This window comes from Monodon monoceros, unplaced genomic scaffold, assembly GCF_005190385.1.
Source record: "Monodon monoceros isolate NGI ecotype Baffin Bay Population unplaced genomic scaffold, NGI_Narwhal_1 Super_Scaffold_21, whole genome shotgun sequence".
Taxonomy (NCBI): Eukaryota; Metazoa; Chordata; class Mammalia; order Artiodactyla; family Monodontidae; genus Monodon; species Monodon monoceros.
This window is the reverse complement of record NW_021703778.1, coordinates 9,939,775-9,952,372: the sequence shown is the minus strand read 5'-3', so window position 1 is coordinate 9,952,372 and position 12,598 is coordinate 9,939,775. Positions and strand designations below refer to the sequence as shown.

At 48.0% G+C, this 12,598-nt stretch overlaps 2 protein-coding genes across 2 annotated transcripts in view; one reads left to right on the top strand and one right to left on the bottom strand.

Moving 5' to 3' along the window:
• The first annotated feature begins 6,246 nt into the window (after positions 1-6,246).
• On the top strand, positions 6,247-9,109 carry GJD4 (gap junction protein delta 4). The gene is made up of 2 exons (XM_029236395.1): positions 6,247-6,310; positions 8,187-9,109. Exons 1-2 carry the CDS (start codon positions 6,247-6,249, stop codon positions 9,107-9,109), a joined length of 987 nt encoding a protein of 328 aa, XP_029092228.1.
• Positions 9,110-9,670: 561 nt separating this feature from the next.
• Positions 9,671-12,598, bottom strand: part of LOC114903528 (frizzled-8-like) — a 29,753-nt gene continuing 26,825 nt past the window's right edge. Inside the window, exons 3-4 of the mRNA XM_029236392.1 lie at positions 9,957-10,196; positions 9,671-9,810 (exon numbers count right to left, since the gene is read on the bottom strand). Of these exons, the coding sequence (XP_029092225.1) occupies positions 9,671-9,810; positions 9,957-10,196 (380 nt within the window). The remainder of the gene's footprint in view (positions 9,811-9,956; positions 10,197-12,598) is intronic.

Genomic DNA, 12,598 nt, shown 5'->3' with positions numbered 1-12,598 from the left:
GTGACTCAAAATGTTTTCAAAAACAAAGCACACACTTGTTCCAAACCCAGAGACGAGCTAGTCATCTGTGGGACATTTGGGGCCCAGTGTGGTCAGACTCTGCCTTACACGCAGGTGGCCCAGACATAGGGCTGGTCGGCATGCCTTCTGGGACAAGTCTGCTCCACGCAGCGGGGCTTCCAGTGATGTCTGGGGAACCTCAGGGGCACAGCATTCTGTTTTCTCAGAGAAACAGTGCAATCCACAGAGGCTCTGGGCCATTAGGATTCGGGCAAACTTCAGGAGCCCTAAAGCATCTGGGCTCAACACAGGAAAGTTGGGGCAAAATAGTTCATGCCAGGGCTTCCCTGATGGCGCAGTGGTTGAGAGTCCGCCTGCTAATGCAGGGGACACGGGTTCAAGCCCTGGTCTGGGAGGATCCCACATGCCGCGGAGCAACTAGGCCCGTGAGCCACAACTACTGAGCCTGCGCATCTGGAGCCTGTGCTCCGCAACAAGAGAGGTCGCGATAGTGAGAGGCCTGCGCACCGCGATGAAGAGTGGCCCCCGCTTGCCACAACTAGAGAAAGCCCTCGCACAGAAACGAAGACCCAACACAGCAACAATAATTTAATTAATTAATAAACTCCTACCCCCAACATCTTAAAAAAAAAAGAAAACCACAGCTTTACTCCTTTAAAAAAAAATAAATAAAAGCCCAGAGATAAACCCACACACGTATGGTCACCTTATCTTCGATAAAGGAGGCAACAATATACAGTGGAGAAAAGACAGCCTCTTCAATAAGTGGTGCTGGGAAAATTGGACAGCTACATGTAAAAGAATGAAATTAAAACACTCCCTAACACCATACACAAAAATAAATTCAAAATGGATTAAAGACCTAAATGTAAGGCCAGACACCATCAAACTCTTAGAGGAAAACATAGGCAGAACACTCTATGACATAAATCACAGCAAGATCCTTTTTGACCCACCTCCTAGAGAAATGGAAATAAAAACAAAAATAAACAAATGGGACCTAATGAAACTTAAAAGCTTTTGCGCAGCAAAGGAAACCATAAACAGGACGAAAAGACAGCCCTCAGAATGGGAGAAAATATTTGCAAACAGAGCAACTGACAAAGGATTAATCTCCAAAATTTACAAGCAGTTCATGCTGCTTGTTTTGAATATCACAAAAACAAACAACCCAATCCAGAAATGGGCAGAAGACCTAAATAGATATTTCTCCAGAGAAGACATACAGATTGCCAACGAACACATGAAAGGATGCTCAACATCACTAATCATTAGAGAAATGTAAATCAAAACTACAATGAGGTGTCACCTAACACCAGTCAGAATGGCCATCATCAAAAAATCTACAAACAATAAATGCTGGAGAGGGTGTGGAGAAAAGGGAACCATCTTGCACTGTTGGTGGGAATGTAAATTGATACAGCCACTATGGAGAACGGTATAGAGGTTCCTTAAAAAACTACAAATAGAACTACCATACGACCCAGCAATCCCACTCCTGGGCATATACCCTGAGAAAACCATCATTCAAAAAGAGTCCTGTACCACAATGTTCACTGCAGCACTATTTACAATAGCCAGGACATGGAAGCAACCTAAGTGTCCATGGACAGATGAATGGATAAAGAAGATGTGGCACATACATACAATGGAATATTACTCAGCCATAAAAAGGAATGAAACTGAGTTATTTGTAGTGAGGTGGATGGACCTAGAGACTGTCATACAGAGTGAAGTAAGTGAGAAAGAGAAAAACAAATACCGTATGCTAACACACATATATGGAATCTAAAAAAAAAAAAGTGGTCAGAAGAACCTAGGGGCAAGAGGGGAATAAAGATGCAGACCTACTAGAGAATGGACTTGAGGATACGGGGAGGGGGAAGGGTAAGCTGGGACAAAGTGAGAGAGTGGCATGGACACATATACACTACCAAACGTAAGGTAGATAGCTAGTGGGAAGCAGCCGCATAGCACAGGGAGATCAGCTCGGTGCTCTGTGACCACCTGGAGGGGTGGGATAGGGAGGGTGGGAGGGAGGGAGATGCAAGAGGGAAGAGATGTGGGGACATATGCATATGTATAACTGATTCACTTTGTTATAAAGCAGAAACTTACACACCATTGTGAAGCTATTATACTCCAATAAAGATGTTTAAAAAAATACATATATCCACTCTTTTTAACATTCTTTTCCCATATAGGCCATTATGGAGTACTGAGTAGAGTTCCCTGTGCTATGTAGGAGGTCCTTATTAGTTATCTATTTTATATATAGTAGTGTGTATGTCTCAATCCCAGTCTTCAGTTTGCATTCTCAAGACTTGACAGAGTTCTCAGGAGGGACCTCAATACATTTGGAAGGAATGAATCCTCAACTCCGTGAAGAGAAGAAAACAAGCTCAGATGGGTTAATGTTTGCTCAGGGTCAAACGCTGGTATGTGTTTGGAACCAGGTTGGAACCCAGACCCTCTGACCTGGAAGTCTGTACTCTTTCCCTAATGACCTCTTTGACTACCGGCGACTGTTTTGATGAAGAATTTTGAACTGTTTGGACGTGACCTGAAAACAAAAATCCCCCAGGTGTATCTGTGGCAGGTGCAGCGACCCCATGCTGGATGCTGGGGAACAGCTCCACTGCGTCCCTGGTCCCTGCTCTGCAGTGTGGTCCCACTGCTTCACCCTCGGACCCACATGCTCAGTGAGGGTCCTGAGAGGTTGCACTGTGTAACATGGTGCATACACAGGCCCTAGAAAGGATTGGGGACCATTTAGTAACTTTTGCTACGTAGGCCTGGGTCTGGGCAAATTAGAAAAGAGAGTAGGAATTACGAGGACTCCCTCCCTCCCCTGCCTCAGTCTTGGTTCAGATGTGCCCTCCTTAGCGAGGTTGTCTCTGGCCGCCCTACTACTCCTGGGCATCCTTTACTCCCATCTCCACTTTATTCTCCTCTCCAGCACTTACCACCCTCTAATTAGTAATTCACGTTCCCTTGTTTACTGTCAGTTCTTTCCACTAGAATGTAAGTTCAGCGAGGGCAGCAACTTGTTTCATTCTCTGTGCCGAGAACAGTGCCTGAGACATAGTAGGTGCTTAGTAAATATGGACTGAACTGTGTTTGTCACACTAGCAATGATATTTCAAAAGGCACCCATAAGTCACAGCACATCTATAGTAACAGTAACGAGTAAGAGGATGCCTCCCTCCTGCCTGGATGGTGAGAACATCTGTTGGATTCCATTTCAGCTGATATCACAGTGTCTTATTCCATTTGGGCTGCTATCACAAAATGCTATACACTAGGTGGCTCAGATACAATAGAAATTCATTTCTCACAGTTCTGGGAGAATAAGCTTTCTCCGGCCTCTTTCAAAAGGGCACTCATTCCATAAATCACCTCCAAAGGTCTCACCTCCGAATATCATCACCTTGGGGGTTGGGATTTCAAGGTATGAATTCTGGGGGGACACATTCAGACCACAGCACTCAGGAAGGGTGTTCTGACTTACTGCCCAACACCTGGGAACAAAAAGCAAGCTTGTGGTGGAGACTTGTGTTTTCGTCATAAGGAAAGCCTGATTCTAAGTGACTCTTGGTACCCAGGCATCCCTTCTACCCGTATAGCCGGTCCTGCCCCTCTGCTTAGATTCCAGCGGTGTCTTAGAAAGACTTCCATGAAAAAGTTAAAAAAATACAATTTCAAATACTTGAAATGCTAACATTGTATTATGCAGATAATTGAATTTCTTTAACATTCTGGAGAGTTGAAACTTTTTTGTACTTTTAATGTTTCCTGGATCAAACATTCTCTGGGCAGGGCAGGGACACCGAATGTCATGTAAGCGCTCTACTGAGGCCGGTGGTCTGGGCTATACCTTTAATTTCAAGATTAGGAAAATTAGGAAGGTGGCTGAGTGGATTTTAAGGTATTTTCTAAATCTGCATGAATCAGCAAGTCTGTGGAGAATGGAATTTGGGGGGTTTTGTATTCCCCATGGGGACCAGTTTGTGCTGTCTTGTGGGTGATATGGTTTAGTGGACAGATGCACATCTCAGAAGTCAGTATGGAAAAAGGAAAAGGAAAAGGGGGAAGGCAGAAGTGTCCCTGACTCCTGCTGGGTTTCTTTTCCATTGGGCCGAGCACAGGACTCCCCTGGATATTCTCTCCACCCAACAGACACGCGAATCAGAGTTCCCCATCGATTCTGGGGTAATTTTATGGAGGGAGAGGTAGGATCTGATGCTCCAGTTACAGCCCCTCCTCTCTGTCCCCGTCTTGTTTCTGGCAGCCACAAGGGGTTAGTATTTCCAGGAAAAGCAAGATGCCCTCTAGCAGGAGAGAGAGGAAACAAAGGAGAGAGAGGAAGAAAGACAGAATGGGGACCAGGTAGACTTAGAGGAGGGAGGGCAAAGTGATGAAGGAGGGGGAGGGGACAGGCAGCCAGAAGATGCCATGGGAGCAAAAGGAAAGGCTGAGGGTGGGAACCCAGAGGAGCAGACCCTGAGATGCACCACCAGCCACTCCCATGCGTAATTCTTTACATTTTTAAACCATTTTCGTGCCTATGATCTCACTTTGCATGTCACAGCCTCTCTGTGTAGGTAAAAGGCACATTTTTTTTTCTACTTCACTGATGAGAAAACTGAGGCATGAAAAGCCCTAGTGATTTGCTCAAGGTCACAACATTCTAACTGAATCCCCATGCAGAATAGGCTATTTATATCATACAGCAAAATTCAGTCATTGCTTTCCTGGTCTTTCCATTTTTAAGCCAATAACCTGAACGGTCTATTAGGAAGTGAAGATATTTTCCTTTATTTTATACTTGAACCCTTGAAACAAGTACTTCAAAATTTTAATGTGACTACAATTTCTCTAAATTTCATTGTTCATGTCAAAGCGTTTGACTAAAATATAGCAAAACTACTGTTCCTTTCAAGGGGGTCAAAATGTTTTCTGTGGGTGGAAACGTGTCCTGTGCATGAAGATGAAAGCATCTTTGTTGTACTCTTCCTTGGGGACTCTTTCTAGGGTTATTACTAAAGTCAAGAATAGATCAGAAATGGAGAAAAGGTAGGATATCAAGAATAGCTTTCATGGAAAATTGAAATCATTCCTTTTAAAGTTCACAAATTCCACTCTGAGGATAGACCCCCCAGCCTTGCAGGATGGGCTCTTCCCAGATAGAAAGGTGGCAGCCACGAGAGGATTTTGATGCAACTGTGATTGATGTCAGCAGGTCCAGACGGTGATATTTTATGACAAATTTAATGGACATTTGTTAAGCTGATTCAACGGCACCAGCCCTGGGCTCGATGGGGCCGGGAGATACAAAAGGACATCATCTATGAAGGTCTTTGGGGCCAGTTAGGGATGGAAATGCCACTGATTCGAGTTTTGCACACCCTCTGCATGCTAGGTGCTCTTAACACCATCATTTCATGTCTGTCTCCCACAAAACCCACTGCAAGACAAGGCTATCGGGAGATTTAGTGACTCCTGGTGACCAGGTGGCTGCCCCCAGTTTTGCATCCAGGTCCTTTGTCTCTGAGTGAAGGGCTCTCGTCACTAAGCCAGACAGGAAGCAGCTACGGAATGACTGTGTCACAGCCTAACGCTGGGACATGCATCCCAGGTGCAGATTCCTGCTGGCACCCATGGTATAGGAATTCAGAGTTGAGGACAAGATCCTCTGGGGCTCGAGTTATGGTGGATTATGCTTCATAGAAGAGACGAAATATGGACATTTTAGTGCTGCTTTAAGCAGTGAAGAAGTGGGTGTGGAAATGTTTTCAAGGAGGAAACGCCTTTTTAATAGAGACTTGGCTGGTTAACAGAACTTTTCTTTCTTGGGATGACCGTCATCGCTTCTTTTATATCCTGAAGCATCAGCTCTCCTGGTGGAGACACGTGAGCACTGCCAAGGGCCTGGAATGTCCCAAGAGGGTAAGAATAGCCACGATGAGAGACGGCTGCTTCTGGCCTCTGATCACTGCAGTTGTCAGGAAGGCTTTGCCTCACACAGCTCGGGACCGTCTCAACTGGAGACAGAAGAACGACCTTGTGCTCCTGGGCTTGAATCTTCTCTTTAGTATCTCCAGCTCTCACCTGGGAGTCTTTTGTAGCTAAGATACATTTTTTCCTGCAAAGATTTCCCACCTCCTTGGAGAACACAGGCTCTGGAAATCTCCAGCCACCTTGAGTCTGTGACCCCCTGAAAGCATGGACCAGCTGGACCTGCTGGGGTTCCTCGTCATCACCCTAAACTGCAACGTGACCATGGTGGGTGAGTAGCGCCAACCCCTGCAGAACACTGGTTCTGCCTTGGGTCACTTTTCCTGGCCCTCCCCCATGAGTAAGGCCTGCCTATCCCTGGAGGACAGGGAACCAGGGCTCAAGCTTTCCTCTAATTCTCCATTATTTAAGGAGGCTCCCCCATCCTTTAAGGATGTCTTGGGAGTGAGCGATGTTTCTCTCAAGGGGAGTCTTTTTGCTGACATTTGGGGGCTGAGCAGATGGGAGGGGTATTTTTGTGTAACTCTTCTCTGGCTACGTTACCAGGAAAAGGAACAATATAGTCAAAGTTAGAGAAATTCATGCCTTGAGTAAGCTTTCTTGTTCATCTTTTTAGGGTTTATCCTTGAAGCTCCATTTGTAAAGAATAGTAAGTTCTCTGTGCACTTTAAACCAAATCCCAATTTTAGTTTTTATTTTTTTGACAAAGTAATACGTTTTCTGAGTTTGTTGTAGCCGAGTTAAATTTTCAGAGAGGTATGGGTGTCCTATTAAAGGGGATTGAGAAAAGGATTAAAATATGTCTGTGAAGTGGTTGATATTTTCTTCATTGCTTTTTAGTCGAAGCCAACTTGGTTTTAGAAGTTTGAGTTAATGACTTTATCACGTAATGGTCACACAGTCCTTGAGTTGAACTGCCTTCGTTTATAAGAGAGTTTAGTTTTTCTGATGTCAGGTGATGATTTCTGTATCTCATCACAAAACAGAATATTTACAAATTATTTTGACTGGGTCTTCAACACACTCCAAAATAGTTGACTCATGAAATGAAAATAGGACTTGGAAGTTATTTTGATTTCTATGTTAGCCTCATTTATTCATGATAAATTGAAGAAAGACAAACTTCAATTCATAATAGTTGGAATGGGGGGAAGGAGTTCTGAATTACTGAAGAGTCTGAAAAACTGAATGTTCTTCAAGAAATTCGATTTCAAGGGCTTCAGAGCCCACTGATTACATAAAGATCGCGTGGACTCTTACCGTGGAGAAAACTCACTGAACGGTGTATTTGCTATACACGGTTACAGGAGTGCACTAACATCCTTGAAAAAGTTCACTCTTTTTAAGAGGAAGACTTTATTTCCATCCGCCCAATTTTCTTTCTAGAACTTTCAGCCCGAACTCTGAACTAGCCAAACTAGATTAAACATTTTAGTATTCATGCTTCTTTAAATCTGCCAATTTCAAAGCATTTTACAAACACGTACAGGCATACCTCGTTCTATGGTGCTTCTCAGATACCGCATTTTTTTTTTAACAGTTGAAGGTTTGTGGCAACCCTGCCTCAAGCAAGTCTATTGGTGCCATTTTTCCTACAGCATTTGCTCACTTCATGTCTGTGTGTCACATTTTGGTAATTCTCACAATATTTCCAACTTTTTCATTGTTATTATATTTATTCTGATGAGCTGTGATCAGCGATCTTTGATGTTACTACCACCAGTGGCTGAAGGCTCAGAGGATGGTTAGCAATTTTTAGCAACGAAGTACTTTTTACTTAAGGTATGTGCATTGTTTTTTATCATGCTATTGCACGCTTAATAGACCAAGGTATAGTGGAAACACAGCTTTTATATGCACTGGGAAACCAAAAGATCCGTGTGACTCGCTTTTTGGGGGGTGGTCTGGACCTGAACCCGCAGTATCTCCGAGGTGTGCCTAGTTGAACACACTGTCCGACACCTTGTAAGTGCTCATTAGACATTCGTCCAATGAGCTAACAGGCTGATACCGTTGCTGTGACTAAAACACATGCTTACACACTTAGTTCTCCAGGCTCAGCACCAGTAAAGATTTAAAACTGTTGCTGGGAGGAGGAGATGTGTTTGTCTGGCTGTGACGGCGCCCCTCCTGTTGCCTCTTTCCAGGGAAGGTCTGGCTTATCTTCATGGTGCTGCTGAGGATGGGGGTGCTCGTCCTGGCCGGGTCGCCGGTCTACCAGGATGAGCAGGAGAGGTTCGTGTGCAATACTCTGCAGCCCGGATGCGCCAACGTTTGCTACGACATCTTCGCCCCCGTGTCCCACCTGCGGTTCTGGCTGATCCAGAGCGTGTCTGTTCTGCTTCCATCCGCCGTCTTCAGTGTCTACGTGCTGCACAAAGGAGCCGAGCTGGCGGCACGTGGATCCTGCTGGCTGGATGATGACTCGGAGGACCACGACGGCCCTGAACTGACCCCGGGGGCCAGGCGCTGCCTGACGGTGCCGGACTTCTCCTCGGGCTACGTGGTCCACCTCTGCCTCCGGACCCTGACGGAGGCAGCTTTCGGTGCCCTGCATTACCTCCTCTTCGGATTCTTGGTCCCCAAGAGATTCTCGTGCACGCACCCTCCTTGCACCAGCGTGGTGGACTGTTACGTCTCTCGGCCCACGGAGAAGTCCATCCTGATGCTTTTCGTCTGGGCGGTCTGCGCGCTGTCCTTGTTGCTCAGTGTCGCCGACCTGGTCTGCAGCGTGCGCTGGGAGACGCGCAGGCGACACGGCGGGGCCCGGAGGAGGCCGTGTCAAGGGGCGGGGAGTGCGGCGCGGGAGGGACACGGGGCGCCCGAGGGACGTGGGGCGCGCGCTCGCCGGGGCCTGCGGACTGGAGGGCAGGGCGCGTACAGCCCCGCAGCGGAGCCCACCGAGCCGGGACACCCGGATCTGCCAGGGGAGGACGAGAGCGACGCGCTGTCCTCTGCCAGCGACCAGCCGCGCGGGGCCGGGCCGGGAGCGGCGGCCCCGGGGTGGGAGGAGCGCCCCTGCGCGCCAAGCGCCGCGCTCCCGGGCCCCAGCAAGTCCGAGTGGGTGTGAGCGGCCGGCGTCCCTCCCCGGGAGCGCGGAGACCAGGACCGAGAACATCGACCTGCAGAAAGGTGAGCTGGCGGGACAGACCGACTTCCCGAGAGGCTCCGGTGCAGCGCAGCAGGGATTTAATTTAGATGAAGCCTTCTGGGGAACCCTGCACTTGGCGTGCAAATGCGGATGGAAGCTCCAAGGATTAACCGGCGAGCATCAGGTCCATGAGTTTGTCGCACTCTAGTTCTGTTGTCTTATTTTACCGCAGTATGGGCTTGAAAAGCACGTTCTTTGGATTTACAGAGCTCATGAATATTTTATTGTTTTCGGGTGGATTATTTTGACGGTTTGTTGTTGTTTGTTTTGGTTTGTTTTTCTGCTTAGCCAAAAAGGGCATCTGTTATGCACGTCATCCATAGAGGGATATTAGTTTAACTTCTCCAAACCCCTTTAATAAAATTAATGCTGATTGCGTTGCCATATCACACTTCCTACTTCACTGTGTTAAAGGAGAAACCACAAATGCAGGAAATATGACTAAAAACTTTGGGGTCTTTTGGGGGTCATCTTGGGTTCTTATTGCATGTGGGTGTGAGGTGCACAGGATGAAGGGTGGCCGCTGGCTTGCTTTAGTGTCGCTGGGCTGTTGGCTGGGTGGCTGTCCTCACTGAGCAGAGGGGGGCACTCTGGCTGCTGACAGTCCCGGCTCTGTGTCCCTGAGACAGTCATACAGTTAGGGCTGCCCTGAGGGTCTTCGTGTCCCAGGGAAGCAGATGAGGAATGCTGCAGGTGTTCCAGGCTTGTGGTCTGTGCTCATGCTCTGGGGGGGGGGGGGGTTACCCTAGAGACACAACAGTCTCACCTCTCAGGGGAGCCCCTCTGCTCTCCTCTGCTCGCCCTGGTTTCGGTCCTGGTGCTGTCCAGTTGGAGTGTGAGTCTGTTAGAGCTTCCGTGCTGCCTTCAGCTGCCACGCGGAAGACACAGTGCAGCAGAAAGACGGGGTAAGCCTGCTCCTCTTCCGGCGAGGAAGAGCCACTGGGTGGCCCCCCAGAACGGATGAAGAACCTCTGGTTCCCAAACCCCCAACGCTGAGGAAGACGAACTGCCCTCCATGCCAGCAAATAGTAAAAAAAAAAAAGTGAACCAAAGCACCCAGGGAACCAGTGGGCACTTTTAACTGTTCTAAAGATGACTTTGACAGTGAAATATCAGCCGGGATGGGGAATGACATCCTCCTTGATCTATCTAGAGTGTCAAAGCCATTGGTTAAAACTTTAAAAAAATCATCCAAAATTGGTTTTGGCATAAAGCTCTTTGAATGAATGTACCTGGTTTTTGTTTGTTTTTTTGCGGTATGCGGGCCTGTCACTGCTGCGGCCTCTCCTGTTGTGGAGCACAGGCTCCGGACACGCAGGCTCAGTGGCCATGGCTCACGGGCCCAGCCGCTCCGCGGCATGTGGGATCCTCCCGGACCGGGGCACGAACCCGCGTCCCCTGCATCGGCAGGCGGACTCCCAACCACTGCGCCACCAGGGAAGCCCGAATGTACCTGCTTTTAACCCCTGCAGTAAATCTCTCTCCCACTCTCTGTCTCTGTCTCTCTCTCAATTGCTCCTCGATCCGTCGATAACTATGAACCATGACTCAGACCCCTTCCTTCAGCATTTGGATTGGCGTCCGGCGCATAGCAAGTGCTCAGTAAGTGTGGTTTTTGTGCCTGATATCCCTGAAGTACTCAGGGCCAAATCTGGTTCTTGTCCCTTGCAGCATGCAGTTCTGATGGAGTTCCAAGGTTGGCCACAGTCTTAAAGACATAAGAATTCTCTAGGGCCTTCATTGCTATTTTAAAAATAAGTTCCATAGGCCCCTCAATACCCCAGTGTGAGCCTTGATAATGTTGAGTGAAGAAAGGAAATCAAATTAACAAATATTGGTAGGTGTGCCCACACAGGGCCCCCAGATGACAGCTAGGAAAGGAAGGTGGTGAAGGCTGAGTGGGGACTCCCTCCCAGCCATGGCCCCAGAGAAAACTGGGCCCTGTTCTCCTATGAGTCTTATGAGTCCATGCTTGGATTTACAGATGGTGCCTGTGTTTGGGTGGCACTGGGAAGGGCTGCTTTGGCCTCTCTGCTGATGTCCCAAATCCCACTATCAGAGGATCAGAGCCTTGAAGTTTTTTCCATGGAAAACTGTAAAATCCATTCAGAGTGATGGAGGCCAAGAGAGGGGGAGAGGTGTGGAATCAAGGATAAGACATGTGGGTTCTGCCCCCATGTGCATCATTTCTTGGCAGGTCACTCCCTTCCTTTGGGCCTCAGTTTCCTTCTCTAAGGGATAAGGGCCTGGACTAGATGATTCCTTAGTGTTCTTACATGGTTAGGAATCCACCAGTGATGGGTGTCCTTTTAACCTCAGTAGGGGCTGGTTTATCAGGCCTGTCCATCCTCTACCTGCCTGAGCACAGGTTTTCATAAATGAAAATGGTCAGAACAGGAGAGACCTGCATGTCCCGGGGAGAGCTGCCATGGAAGAGCGATGCAGACCTCATGAAAGGGGGCGATGACGACTCACCAGCTCCCCACTCTGCTGAGAGATGGCAGAGGCTGCGTGGACAGACGTGGGGTCATCTGCTGTGACCGCTCACTGTGAGAGCAAGGTTGCAGAAGAGGCTTCAAGCATTCTGGAGCGTGGTTGGCGGTGTTGGCATGATGGTGGCCACCTTGTCAGAACACACACAGGGGGTGACCCTCCTCTTCTCTTTGCTCTCACAGGCCACTGTACATCTCCCCTGGTTCAGAACTTAGGTTTTGAAGCCTTTGAAGATCTTTTCTTTCTTTTTTAAAAATATTTATTTATTTACTTACTTTTGGCTGTGTTGGGTCTTTGTTGCTGTGCGTGGGCTTTCTCTAGTTGCGGGGAGCCAGGGGCTACTCTTCGTTGTGGTGCGCAGGCTTCTCACTGTGGTGGCTTCTCTTGTTGCGGAGCACGGGCTCTAGTCGTGGGGGCTTCAGTAGTTGTGGCTCATGGGCTCTAGAGCGCAGGCTCAGTAGTTGTGGCGCACGGGCTTAGTTGCTCCGTGGCATGTGGGATCTTCCCGGCCCAGGGCTCGAACCTGTGTCCCCTGCATTGGCAGGCAGTTTCTTAACCACTGTGCCACCAGGGAAGTCCTGAAGATCTTTTCTAGTCATCTAAGGGGAGGGGGAAAAATTCTCAGACTGTATCCAAAAGGTAAAAAACGGCGAAAATCGTGTGGCTATCATCCTTCTTTCCAAGATTTTGGTCTTCCTCTCTGCATCTTTGGCACGCTGGGTGAATGCAAGATGGTTCACGGGCTTGTGTTCCTCCCACAGAGTGTTACTGAGTCACCCAGTGCCCAAGGTAGAGGCAGCAGGAGGTAAGGTAATTGTAGCTGCTGCAACAGGTCACCCCAATCTTAAACATTTAACACAGAAGTTTCATAAAGTACAGAGCCTAGTTTTCTGATTGATGGGCAGCTTTCCTCTG